Below are 13,549 nucleotides of genomic sequence, written 5' to 3'. Positions count from 1 at the left end.
AGTGTAGCCGGGCGGTGGTGGCGCACGCCTTTAATCCCAGCACTCGGGAGGCAGAGGCAGGCGGATCTCTGTGAGTTCGAGACCAGCCTGGTCTACAAGAGCTAGTTCCAGGACAGGCTCCAAAACCACAGAGAAACCCTGTCTCGAAAAACCAAAAAAAAAAAAAAAAAAAAAAAAAGAGTGTATTGTTACTTGTGCAAATGACATTGTAATCGTTCATTTAGAGCCACCGCTAAATACCAGGGTTCTTTCTTAATTGCAAGACTCTTTTTTATCTTTTCAGTTGATCCCGTATGGCATTACGTGTGTCAGTAATGAAGCCTGTTTGCACAAATGAGCAAAAAAAAAAAAAAAATGCACTTGAGGATTTGTAGCAAGACCTACTTCCTCAAGTCTTTTGTGTTTGTTTTGGTCTTAGGAAGACTTCATGACTGTAAGCATTTTGCACACAGGACAATACGTCCAACCTTTTCAGTTTTGAATGATGTGAGGGAATTGAAAACCTGATCAGAACTTGGATCTCTCAAGCATGGTTATGACACATATAAGAACAGCTACGGAGAAGGCCTCATCTTGTGTTTTAACGTGTGCTGATGAGACTAGATACCGAAAAGAAGGGAAGTTTAATGAATTTGCTAGTTCTCATATCTATCATAGTTGGTGTCATTTGACAGAAGTGGAATTTTAACATATTTTACTGGCACTTCTTTTATGGTCGTGTGTGTGTGTGTGTGTGTGTGTGTGTGTGTACCTATGAAGGTCAGAAAACAGCTTCAAGTATCATTCTTCCAGCTCCCTCCACTGTTTGCTTGTTTGATTTGAGACAAGGTCTTTTGCTGGCTTGTAACTCAGCAACTAGTCTGTACTAGTTCTCCTAGCTCTACCTCCCAGTGCTGTGGTTATAGGCAGGTGCCCCCACTCCTAGACTTGTTTTTAGACACTGGTTCTGGGATCTGCACTCAGAGCCTTAACCGACCTGTCTCCCCTGCCCAACACCAGCACATCTTACTAATTTATTTATTCTGGTATCGCTATCTGTTGTATCAAATTGAAACCAAGATGACTTGGTTTGTGTTTCTATTTGGCTTGCTGTTCAAAGTGAAGTCACTTCTGATGTCATTTTGTCAAGCATCACATTTGACATGAGCAAAGCAGTGTGGAGTAACCTGGAATATTGCTGGGTTTGTATACCTTCAGCAGAGACATAAAAGACATGTGAAATTACCTCCCCAGAGGAGAGTGGCTCACAGAGCTCCTTCTGAGTTGCTGCCGACCAGGTAGCACACAGTGATGGTAGACATCCTACCTACAGTAATACCTAGATACAATTTTGTTTCTAGATACCACATTGTAGTTTTGTATTTTGTTCTTAGCTGTGAAGAAAACAAGAGTTCCCCCATATAAGCAAAGTTGTGTATAAATATGCATGCATATTTAATTTATCTAGAAAAATAGCTCAGGTGAGTCTAAAATCCAGTAAAATGGCTCAGTGAACAAAGGAACTTTCCACCAACCCTCAGGACCTGAATTTAATTTCTGGAGGAAATAGTTCCTACACGTTTTCCTCTGTCCTCCCCATGTGTTCCATAGTGACTGCATATGAACACATATTAAATAAATAATAGGTAATTTTTAAAGCCTTAAATTTGGCTTGTTTAAACATAGTGGGCCTGATGCTTCCCCCATGGACATTTATTGTTGGTATTGTATTTTTAAAGTGAATTAATTATTAATGTTCATAAAGGTACTTTATGGTAGCTAGTCATTATTCACTAGAATTGATATATAATGGCATATTATATATATATTATATAGGAATAATGTATGTGAGGATTATTAAATTTTAGAACAAATTGAAATTACCTCCACAATGAACCAGTCCGAAAGCATAATGCTGAGTGAAAAGATCCACTTACTCAAAGATGTAAGATCTCCCAAATCTTTGTCCCCTGGGGGAAGGAGCTGTGATTAGAGTTGAATAGGTGGGCTTCTGAGACGTTATTTCATGATTTGGATCTCATTCATGTAAAAATGAAGAGTATATTATGCTGTCTTCTGTATATTCTCTACTTCAGTTAAAAAGTACCATAAAAAACTGGGAACCGGAAGGTAACTCCGTAAAGTGCCAGGACACACCAAAACATGACTGGGCATGATGGAGCCTGGTCTCTCTCCCATTGCTGGGTGTGCGTGATGGTCGGGTGACTGGACATGGGCAGACTTCTTCTGTTCCTTATCCAGCCAGTTTAGCCTACTTGGTGAGTTTCAGCCAGTAAGATACCCAGTCACTAAATAAAATAAGACGGTGATATCGCCTGAGGGGTAACTCCAGATGTCTTCCTCTCGTCTCCATACACGTGTAATAATATGTGAACATGCACACACACACATCAAAAAAAAGTTTCTTGAAAATCACAGAGAGCGTCGTTCAAGTGGAAAGTAACACATGTTATGTTTATTTAGTTGGGGATGAAGGACAGAAAGCCAGGAAGAACAAGCAGGAAGTTTTTCCCACCCTGGAAACCGTGTTCACGAAACTCCAGCTCCTCTCGTACTTTGATCAGCATCAAGTGACATCTCAGGTAGCCATTCCGGGCTGTTTTGCCACCCGTTTTGAATATTTCTCCTTCCTTAAAAATCTCGAGCAGTGTACTTTGAGCCTTGATTTTTTTATCAATGCTCCTTATAGACCTGGAAGCCTCTCAAGCTTCATATTTAAGTCTCAGGTTTGCCTCCTTCAACATATGTTTATATTCTGTAAGTATTTTTTCTTCACAATAATCAGCAATATGGAAAAATAATAATTATAATTGTAATAATAATTATATAATAATCATAATAAAATAATTCCTAATGTACTTACTTTATGGCATGCTGACCCAATATCATCACTGTTGACGAAGGGGAAACCTGCTGATGACTTAATTAAAACATTGTGAAACTGAGAAGAATCTATTGTTCTTCAGTTAACACTTCCTGGTGTCCGGTGATTAACACATCTGGGTGCTTCTCCTTTGGGGTCACTAGTATGTGATTATATTGCAATTCATTTTTCTTTTTTAAATTACGATTATAAGAATGCTGATTTGTAAATGTTTTGATTTCTGTGTAAACACGTTCTAATTTCTAAGTAGAATCCCATGAATTCATATTTGTTACTTTAAAAATCAAACTAATTTATCTACCTGAAGCATCATGCAGATGGTGGTTGTGTGACTTTCCTTGCTTTTGTCTGAGCAGATCTCTAACAACGTGCTGGAGCAAATCACAAGCTTTGCGTCTGGAACATCCTATCACCTGCCTCTGGCTCATCATATCCAACTCATCTTTGATCTCATGGAGCCAGCTCTGAACATCAATGGACTAATTGACTTTGCAATACAGGTGTCAAAAGACTGCCTTTCTCATATTTAGGAAAGCAAATCTACCAAACATTAAAGAGCATGTTTCTTTAAATTTTCTATTTATTGATCTGAAAATCGCTCTATTGTTCAGCTGTTCTGAAGCCTCCATCTGAAGTGACCTCACTACTCAGTGTCTGAGTACCTGAGTCAGCTTGTGACCTGGCTTAAGTTTATTTTTTTAGATTCATTTTATTTTATGTAGATGGGTAACTTGCCTGCATGCATATGTTCACAGTGTGTGTTCCTGGTGCCTCTGGAGTTCAAAAGAGGTCACTGGATCTCTTGGAAGTGGAGTTAAGATGCTTGTGAGACACCATGTGGGTACTGGGTATTGAACACTATTTTCTCTGTTGTAGAATTTATTGGTGAAAAGCAAAAATGACTTCTAAAATAGCCCCTCTAATTCCATTTGTCCCACTTCAGTATGCACATTTTAGGTAATTCATTCCTGTGTTAATGACTAAACATGAGGCGTGTTTTTCTGGTGTACAGTAGCTTCTAGCTTTATAAATAAGAAAGTAGTTATTACTTGCATTGCACTCAAAAGAAAGAGAAAAGAACAAAATCAAAACAAAAAAAAGGAAAATGAAAAGAATCGGTTTGTTCTTTAAAATGACCCAGTCCAGGATGTTGGGCCATCAGAAAGTTTTTAGTAACCATTTCAGCACTGTTTACATCCTGGGTTTCTACAAGCCAGTGTATAGACAGAAGAACATTTGTTTAAAGTAGAAAAGGCTTAAAAGTAAATAGTGGCAGAAACTAGTGTGTTTCCTGAAGCCATGTGCAGAATGACTGCATCGTGGTTCATCGAAGGGTTTTCCTGTTATTTTGTCATCTACATTTCTTTCTCTTGCTTTTCCTGTTGTAGTTACTGAATGAACTGAGCGTGGTTGAAGCTGAGCTGCTCTTGAAGTCTTCTAGTCTGGCAGGAAGTTACACTACAGGACTGTGTGTCTGCATTGTGGCTGTGCTCAGGAGGTATCATAGTTGCCTGATCCTAAATCCTGATCAGACAGCCCAGGTGTTTGAAGGGTACGTATATAAGTGGCATTGTTTTCTTCTTTCCTAATCTTAAAAGGAAATAAAATGTAGTGATTTTTAGAGAAAGATGTAGTGATTTTTAGAGAAAGATTGTACTGTGTTATAAGAAATATTTTTGTTTTTTGGAAGTTGGTTTGAAGTAGTTTCTTAAATTTTCTTTTTCTTTATTCTTCTCTCTACAATGCATCCTGACCTCATCCTTCCCTCGCTTCCTTCTCTTAGTCGCCCCTACTTCATCTCTCCCCCAGATCCATTGCTCCTCCATTTCCTTTCAGAATAGAGCAGGCTTCCCAATGATATCATGTGAACACGGCATAACAGGATGCATTTAGACCAGACACAAACCCTCATTTTAAGGACGAGCAATGCATCCTAGAAGGAGGAAAGGGGTCCCATAAGCAGGCAAAAGAGTCAGAGACACCCCCACTCCCATTGTAAGGAATCCCACAAAAAAACAAGTTAAACAACTTGGGTACCATTTGTTTTGACATTTTAAATGTCTCATTAAATATCCAATGAAAACATACCTAAAAATAATTCTCCGCAAACTGATTCCTAAGGAAGGAGCTATAAATATAGGATGGGTGTGTGGTTGCCTCTTTGTGTACTTGCTACTCTCCTCTTCATCTCCTGATCAGTCACAGCCCTCTTCTCTATGCTGTCCTGGAGCTTGGTTACTGAGAGCAGTGGGCACCATAACTGGTCACCTGTCTTCAGCTTACGTTTGAAGAATCAGACACATAAGCTTTATGACACATTAGCACTGCAGAAACATGCTCATCGTCTTCCTAATTAACAAAAGTTGTCTGCTTGTGTCTAATAGGCAAGGGTTCATTCTACTGTCCCTTGTGAGGTTGGGCTGAGGTTGGGCCTAGTGTTTCTGCAATAGACTGAGTTTAAAGGACTCAAGAAATGTGAGGAGCTCTTGATAACCTTCTTGCTGCCTACTCCCCACCTGCTTTTCTATGCCCCTTTTTAAGAAAAGACAGCCTGTTCATTTCTTTTCTTTCATTTCTTCATTTGTCTTTTTGATTTTTTTTCTGTAACCTAACTCGTGCATTTAATTTATGAATAGTATTTCTTGAGTGGCATCAGTTTTACAAAGGCTTTTCTTAAAAAACCAAAAGACGTTTGCATTATTAATCATATGTCTAGTTTAAGAAGTAGAACAGTAAAAAGCTACAGACTTTGAAGTGTGAGGAACTATGTGTGTATACAGTTCTGTGGGTTTTTTATATCATTTAACAGGTGCAGAGTTTGAAGGTGATGTGCCTAACATCACACAACTAATAAATCTTGAAAACTTTTACAAGTATTCTTAATTTTTTTTTCAAACAAGATTTCTCTGTATAAAATTTCTGGCTGTCCTGGAACTCGCTTTGTAGACCAGGCTGGCCTCAAACTCACTGAGATCTGCCTGCCTCTGCTTCCCAAGTGCTGGGATTAAAGGCGTGCGCCACCACCATTTGACCCATTCATTCAATTTTAAAATAAATATTCGTTCAATAACTCGTTCATTGGGTCATGGATTCATAGTGAGTTAGATTTATATAGTCTTCTGAATGGTACAGAGTGGTCCACTATGCACGGGGGAACCTCATCTCCTCTTTCCTCTCTCTAAACAAGTCACTTCTCCTGATAGTCTTCTCTGTACAATAGGGGTGGTGAGTTTGAAGATTATTAAATCCATTTTAGGGTTTGAGTCATCTGTGACACTATTGGTGACATGTTACCCAGAGTCCTGTGTCAGATCCTTGGTGGTGGTGAAGTCAGACGTGTATGGATGGATCATAGGTGTTCTCGTCTATGCCATACTGACAGTCACGTTATAAGAACACAGAAGTCATGAATTGGAGGGAAATTACTGCAGTATTGATACTTTGGAGATAAAGGCATTATTTTAAAGGCTGCCTCTAAAGAGAATGGACTTTCATTGTTTAGATAAGGTAAACCCAGATAAATTTGCCTGTAGTTAGGATAAATAAGAGGAATGGGATTTCAAATTATGACTGCATCCAGCTCAGTGGATTCCCTGTATTAAAGAACTGTTTCTTTCCAAACTAGTGTGCTTGGTAGTCTTTGCTACCTGATTGAATTTGTGAAACTGTATGGCCTTGACCTGTCCTGCCTGCCCTTTCCTCCTGTGTTCTAGTCACAGCAGCTACGTCCTCTGCATTCTAGTGCTGGGAAATCCCTTGCATTACTTCCGTTTTCTTAAGCCTGTCTAGTATTCGGCATAACCAATATTGGTGTTTAATAACTTAATATTTTTGTGAACAACGGGGTTCCCTTTCCTGCTGTGTGATACCCATTTCCAGGTCCTAGGTACATACCCTCTCGCTTTAAAGACTTCCTCAGCTACTCACACACTATCAAGACGGGCCGTTTCTATTCCCATGTCTCTGCCCTCAGGTTGTGTGGCGTGGTGAAGCATGTTGTCAACCCCTCAGAATGCTCTTCCCCTGAAAGATGTATCCTGGCCTACCTATATGACCTCTATGTCTCATGTAGCCATCTCAGGAGTAAATTTGGAGACCTTTTCAGGTGAGCAGGAAAAAAAGTAAAAAAAAAAAAAAAAAAAAAAACCCACCACCACCAACAACAAAAAACGACAGACATGACCATGCCTGAGTTTGTTAATAATCCCATTGCTGTTTACATTTTAAGTACTAATGCAAGCTAATCTAAAAGTCTGTGGGATTCTTGACTCCAGTAAACAAAATACTAAATACCTTGTGGCGCTAAGTATAAGAGTGGTTAAAGGATTTTTCAGTCCACAGGTAAGAGGGATTTTAGGGGACAAAGTACACATCACCCATGAAAGGATCTCTTACTTAAGAGTTCACATTCTTCTAGAAGTTTTAGGTAAGCAGTGTTGAAATCAGGGACACCAGCAGGGTAGGCATCACAGATGCTGCGTGCACTGTCCTCAAAACAAACAGGAAAAGAAGGCAGCTTTCTTGGGCTGTTGTGTAGTCAGAGCTCTGCTTGGGGGTTAGGAAAAGCATTTAAACAGAAGCCAAATATAAAGGGAGATTCATGTTAGTATAGTAGTAATCAAAGTTTTCATAATTGTGTCTAAAGCACCATAAAGTTGTGTAGAAGGAAATTTGGTGAGAAACATAACGCTAACTATTTCTACCAAGGCTTGAGATCTTATGTGCTGAGCACTGTGCTGGTTTTTCCGTTAAGGTTTTCGAAATGTCAGAATCTCAGGAAGTGGAAGTGAGTTTCTTTACTCACAGACTTTTGCTTCTGATCTTGACGTACAGTGAAGCCCGGATTTAAACCAGTTTTCTGACCTCCAGGCACTCATTGCTTTCATTACTCTGTCAGGTTTTTCTGAGACACACAATTACAGGAGGAACACGGCTAAGTGTTTGGCTTCCTTCCCTGTGTGTAGGCAGCAGAGAGTGGGAAGAATGAGAGAATAGTTGTAACGGAAGCCAGCATGCTCTTAACACATAGAGGGGCCTCTTGGAAAGTACAGCGAAGGAGATAAGAAGTCTAGATAGGAACGGTCCGGAGACCAGGTCAGAGTTTAGAGAAGTTCGGGTGTCCAGGCACTCCAGAGAATTTGGAATTTGGTGGCCAAGTGGAGTGGATCTCAAAAAGAAGGAAAAGCAGTGTTGTCTGGGCTTCTAAGATTTGGTAGATCTATGTGTCACCTAATAACAAAACTTTCTTCTGCCAGAAATTTGATTTCCCCCACCCCCCGCAAATCCCTGCTACATAGCAGAGCTCTCGGGTAGGAAAGGGATGCTACTTAAGGATTTATGGTTCATAGCAAGAGGGCATGAATAGCTGAGCTCATATGGATTTGAAACTGTGGGATTAAATCATTGCTTCTCCTGTCCATAAAGAAATGATGGATAATATGTTCTAATTCTCTTTTATTTCTAGTATCCCATATCTATTCAGATGTAGCCCACTGTAAATTCTTCGTTGGTGGGGGTAGGCTCTTAAAGCAAGCTTGTTTGCTTCACAAAAGACTAGAAATACAGGATCCAGTCCCAGCTCGCCTGTAACTTATAGCCATCTTCTTTCTCAAGTGCTGGAATTATAGGAGTTTAATGCTATGCCCAGCTATGTTCCTGTTTTTCCTGTTGCTGGGAAACACGGTCTACATTTTTTGCTGTAACAGTTTTATTATACTATAAAATATATTATCTCTATGGAGACTGTGAGCTCTGAAAGCAGGAGGTTCCCCTCTACCTGACATAGCTGTGGACCAGTGCCCACAGCAGCTTTGACACAGGAGCTACCACTGGGCATGCTCTACATACCCAAAAGAATAGGGTCTGGGTTTGCAGTTAGTATTAAAACACTACATTATTCCCCATGTGTAATTGGATCCATTTTTATTCTTAGGTTATAATACTTCACAGCTGCTCTTAAGAAAGAGACAGATGGCTTAGTAAATGCATTGATGTTTTGAGTGCGTATACATGTAGAAAAGATTTAGAAAATAATTAAGTTTAGTAACTAAATACCTCATGTTGTTTCCACATATAAATTCAAAAACTCTTCATTGAGCAATTACTGTATCCTAGAGTTTGTACCTACTGCTGGTTTACAAAGAAATTGAAATGAGCAATAGTAGGATGTGGATTGTCTAGGAAAGTCTTCCAGTTGTTGCCACTCTGCATGTCCTTCACATTTTCTTGGGTGTTTCGTTCTTTTTTTTTTTCCTTTTGTAACTATTTTTTCTAACCTTAGTAGTGCCTGTTCAAAAGTAAAGCAGACCATATATAATAACGTAATGCCTGCAAATTCCAACTTACGCTGGGATCCAGACTTCATGATGGACTTCATTGAGAATCCCTCAGCAAGAAGCATCAACTACTCGATGCTGGGCAAGATCCTCAGTGACAACGCTGCTAACCGGTACAGCTTTGTCTGCAACACACTGATGAATGTGTGCATGGGCCACCAGGATGCCGGCCGGTGAGCTGCTTTGCCCTGAATGCGGCGGTAGTCAAGGAGGAGTTAATTTGATGCTTCCTTAGTTTCCTGAGCTCATACTTGCTACCCTGCCTATCTTAATTAATTTCCTCAACCCAAGAAACATTGATTTTTGGACTCATGGCTTGGAAAGGGATATTTTTTAGTCATGCTCCATTTTGAAAACCATATACAATTTTGAAAATAATACTATATTTTGATATGAACTGTACTTGGGCCTACTTACATTACTTAATGTCTTTATTTATCCTGGTAGGACTAGGGATTGAACCCAGGATTTGGCACACCCTAGGCCTGTGTCCTTAATGTTTGATTCCTATAAAATGTAAAAGGATAGATCAAATTTATTCATAGAATCAAAAATATGTTAATTCATTTGTGCTAATTATATGTTACTTGGCAAGCGGTATTAATTATATCCTTAAATCTAAGTGATGCTTAATGAAACGTATTCAATAAGGAAAAAATGTTATCACTCCTCATGTATACCAAAACACTTGCTGCTATCTTCTTTCTCTTTTCTAGGATAAATGACATAGCCAATTTCTCCTCTGAGTTAACTGCTTGCTGTACAGTTCTTAGTTCGGAGTGGCTGGGGGTTCTGAAGGCTCTTTGTTGTTCTTCAAATCATGTGTGGGGATTTAATGATGTACTCTGCACTGTAGATGTAAGTTTTCTCTTTATCTTAATACCAAAATCTAAAATTTAGCTAATCATTCTTCCTACTTAATTAATTATGCTGTAACAAAGCAAAATATTTTTCTGTTTCTAAAAGTGATAAACCCTTGTGTCATAACCATGAATTAAATAAATTTAAAAAATCAAAATAAGTAGAAGGAACTCTAACATGTTCGAGAGACTAAAGTTTTACATGTGAATGGTCTCAGAGCTGTTTCATTCTTTTCTGGCTTGGATTCCTCAGATTAGGACAGAAAGCGTTTCATACATGAAGAGAACCAGCATATATTTGAGAATATAGCTGTTGTTATTTTGGATAAGTCATGTGTAGACTCAGGATATTCAGTGTTTCTCAGAATATACCTGTAGAATCATAGAGAGATTGTCCAGATCATGTGGATGACTTCCTGGTTGCACCACGATATATATGTCTTAACCATCTGTCTGGACTCTTCATCCACTGACGCTTTTATCATTGGTGATCTTTGTCAGACCTGTGTCTGTTACTAAGAAAACCTGACAGTTTTAAAGCTGAGATTCACTTCCTGTTGCTGCTGTCTCAGGATGGAATGGACACTCCTGTCTCCTTATCTTCAGTTTGTGAATTAAGATATTTTTTATACAAAATACATTGTGATAGGCTGCTTTTCCATACAGCAAAGACTTAGAATTTTTTTCTTAAATCTATTTATGTGGCTTGTTGCACCAAGTACCAATCTCTTGGAAGCTTGCCAGTGGGGTAGTTGTGTTCCCTGAGTATTCTCTTCCAGTGCCTTGTGAAATCTGGAATGTAGAGATTTCACTGTGGCAGAATTAACTTTTCTCTCCTTTCTCTCATTGCTCTCTTAAAATTTTAGCAGCCAATTGAAAACTTTTAGAGATCTTTTAAAATGAATTCTCTCACATGAAAAAGAATACATTAGTGTAGCAGGAAGGAGTGCTCATAATTTAGTGGGTCATGTATTCCCACTAGGGGAGTCTTCTCCTGCTTTCTGCTTTGCCCATAAATGACACGGTGCATTCCGTTGGCAACTACTGATAATGACACATCTTTCAGCAGCTTCTTGGTTTTTGCTCTCGTGTTGTAGTTTCTGAGTTGCATGCCAATGAATCATAGGTCAATATCGGCCTAGAACCTTGGGATATGAGTAAACTTGCTTTGTCTTATTATCATAGCGTTGGGCCCAAGAAGACAATAATCAAAGCCATCTCCCTCTGTTGGTTCTTACTGAGATTTGAGATCTTACTGTGTTGCCGGTATTCTCTTAGATAGTGGTCTTTGATATGCCGCATTAAAGGGTGTTGGGTATTAAAACCTGTCAATGTTTTTCTTAAAGGTGAGTGACCTTTCATTCCATGATTCATTAGCTACTTTCATTGCTATCCTGATAGCACGACAGTGTTTCTCCCTGGAGGACGTCGTGCAACATGTCGCCCTTCCCTCTCTCCTAGCGGCAGGTAAGCTGGCCTGGAGCCGCTGCCTTTGTTGTGGTTGCTGCTTTGTGGCCGTGTGTGACCATTTTAACACAGGGAAAGGATCGTGTTAGGAATTGGGGGCGCATGGTACCTGGTGAGGGAAAGGACCATTTTGGGGGTTCAGGTGGCATGGTACCTGGTGGAGATGGCGTAACTGTAATAGGTGTTTTCTGCGGAGTAGCATTGAACTCTGGAGCAGGAACCTGCTATTGCTTTATTCTTTGTTCAAGGCAGCATGAAGGTTCCTTGAAAAGGTATAACTAATGACCTTACTAAAAGGAGAGTTTATTTAACGCATTACTGAAATTTTAGCAGTAGAAAGCCTGAAAAGCTTGTTGTGTAGTATGTGAGGAGGATTGCTTTTTATCTCCCCCTTTCCAGCTTGCGGAGATGCGGATGCAGAGCCCGGGGCAAGAATGACATGCCGCCTCTTGCTTCACCTCTTCCGAGCTCCCCAGGCCTGCTTTTTCCCTCAAGCAACAGGTGAGCTGACCTGTAAATTTCAGCCGGATTATATTCCAGGTGCAGAACACCAGAAAAAAAAAAAAAAGCTCTGCTCCCGTGGTTATTTGGAACTTTTGGCTCTACTGTGACCATGGGAGCTATCCAGTTTATAGTTTCCTCCCTGATTTCCGTGGGCTTGGTCTTCAGGTGATGGAGGACAGAGATAACGCCTGAGAGGTCTGGCAGCACCTTCCGTTATGTAATAGGAGGATATATTGGGAAATAAAAATGGGGAATTAATAAACAATAAAAATGCCTGGGCTCTGAGGAAATACCATGCTGGTGGGAAGTCTCATCCTCCTACATACCCCGTGTTGATTCTGGGGCATGCCATCTCAACTTAGGAGAATGACAGCTCATTTATTTACTTTGTCCTGCGGCGATGGGGGGTATTAGTGAAGGCTTGTACTAAATCATTTCCATATAGAGAGGGCTGCATCTGTGTGGGAATCCGACTAATCTTTTCCTCCATCTCTCTGAGGAGCAGAAACATTGTTTTAATAATAATTAAAGGGAAAAGGTTAAGTAAGAATACTGGCAGTGTTTCTCAGTGATTCTCTGGAGCACCAATTAAAGCTAACTGATGTCAGTTAAGTGTCCACAAGCTAACCACGAAAGACCTTCCTGACTGTAGATGGTTACAGAGGATGGTTAATGATGGAGGGGGCATTAAAGGTCTGTTGTTGTTTTCATAGGCAAACCTTTCCCTGGAATAAGATCGTCTTGTGATAGACACCTCCTAGCCGCCGCTCACAACAGCATAGAAGTGGGAGCTGTCTTTGCTGTCTTAAAGGCTATTATGATGCTTGGTAAGACTCTCCCGGCCTTCAGCCTCTTGGTTAATCACCAGAAGTGGAGGCAAAATCATTTATATTCATGGTGGAATTTACATAATGTCATGAAAACCTGGTTTGTTTGTTTTTTTGTTTGTCTGTTTTGTTCTGGGGGAAGAAAAGAAAAAGTTGGCTTTGCCTAAGTCTAAGCAATGGGAGCTTCAAGGGTTCTGTCCCTTGCTAAGGTGACCCTGAGAGAACTGGAATATAAGTACTTTGTGTTTGGTTTTAATTACATGATAATTCATTCTGATGCGAATCAGGGCCTCAGACCCGCAGGATTATTTTGCCTTCATTTACTGACAGAAATCACTCTTCATAGTAGGCAGGAATAACAATATTTTTAGTAAAATGTTTAAATTTCATCCAGATTATATTCCAGGTGCAGAACACCAGAAAACCTGGGTGTTAATCTAGTGTTCCTGCCTCTTTTGTGACGATGAACAAGTTTCTATCATCCTGCTGTACACTTTCCCTGAAGAAACATGTGCACCCACCATGATGCTTGTATTGCTAGGGATCACTAGGAGGTACACAGGCTTGAGACCTAGTTAACGATGCCCAGGAAGCCCTTTACAATCTTAACTGTGCATATTTTGCTAGAGCAATAGTACCACCTTCTATTCATGGGCAGTGAAACACCTCAGA

At 39.9% G+C, this 13,549-nt stretch overlaps 2 protein-coding genes across 15 annotated transcripts in view; one reads left to right on the top strand and one right to left on the bottom strand.

The window, feature by feature from the left end:
* The window catches only part of Med12l (mediator complex subunit 12L), a 310,727-nt gene that overhangs the window by 250,023 nt on the left and 47,155 nt on the right, over positions 1-13,549 (top strand). For 12 of the 13 annotated variants that reach the window (XR_005974940.1, XM_041659476.1, XM_041659477.1 and 9 more), the window contains 9 exons: positions 2,464-2,582; positions 3,241-3,384; positions 4,273-4,436; positions 6,858-6,989; positions 9,165-9,392; positions 9,936-10,077; positions 11,426-11,546; positions 11,946-12,047; positions 12,764-12,877. Coding sequence is in view for 12 of the 13 variants with exons in the window: in XM_041659476.1 (XP_041515410.1) it covers positions 2,464-2,582; positions 3,241-3,384; positions 4,273-4,436; positions 6,858-6,989; positions 9,165-9,392; positions 9,936-10,077; positions 11,426-11,546; positions 11,946-12,047; positions 12,764-12,877 (1,266 nt within the window). In the remaining variant the exon portion in view is untranslated. The remainder of the gene's footprint in view (positions 1-2,463; positions 2,583-3,240; positions 3,385-4,272; positions 4,437-6,857; positions 6,990-9,164; positions 9,393-9,935; positions 10,078-11,425; positions 11,547-11,945; positions 12,048-12,763; positions 12,878-13,549) is intronic. The other variant, XM_041659469.1, reaches the window with a different exon arrangement.
* P2ry12 (purinergic receptor P2Y12) overlaps positions 1-13,549 on the bottom strand; it is a 40,727-nt gene that overhangs the window by 13,248 nt on the left and 13,930 nt on the right. The gene's annotated exons all lie outside the window — the stretch shown is intronic.

The sequence above is a fragment of the Microtus oregoni genome, unplaced genomic scaffold, assembly GCF_018167655.1.
Source record: "Microtus oregoni isolate MIOR12 unplaced genomic scaffold, Mior012 000010F_ref0000083, whole genome shotgun sequence".
Classification (NCBI taxonomy): domain Eukaryota; kingdom Metazoa; phylum Chordata; class Mammalia; order Rodentia; family Cricetidae; genus Microtus; species Microtus oregoni.
Note: the sequence above shows the minus strand (reverse complement) of the source record. Positions and strands in the feature narration are given on the sequence as shown.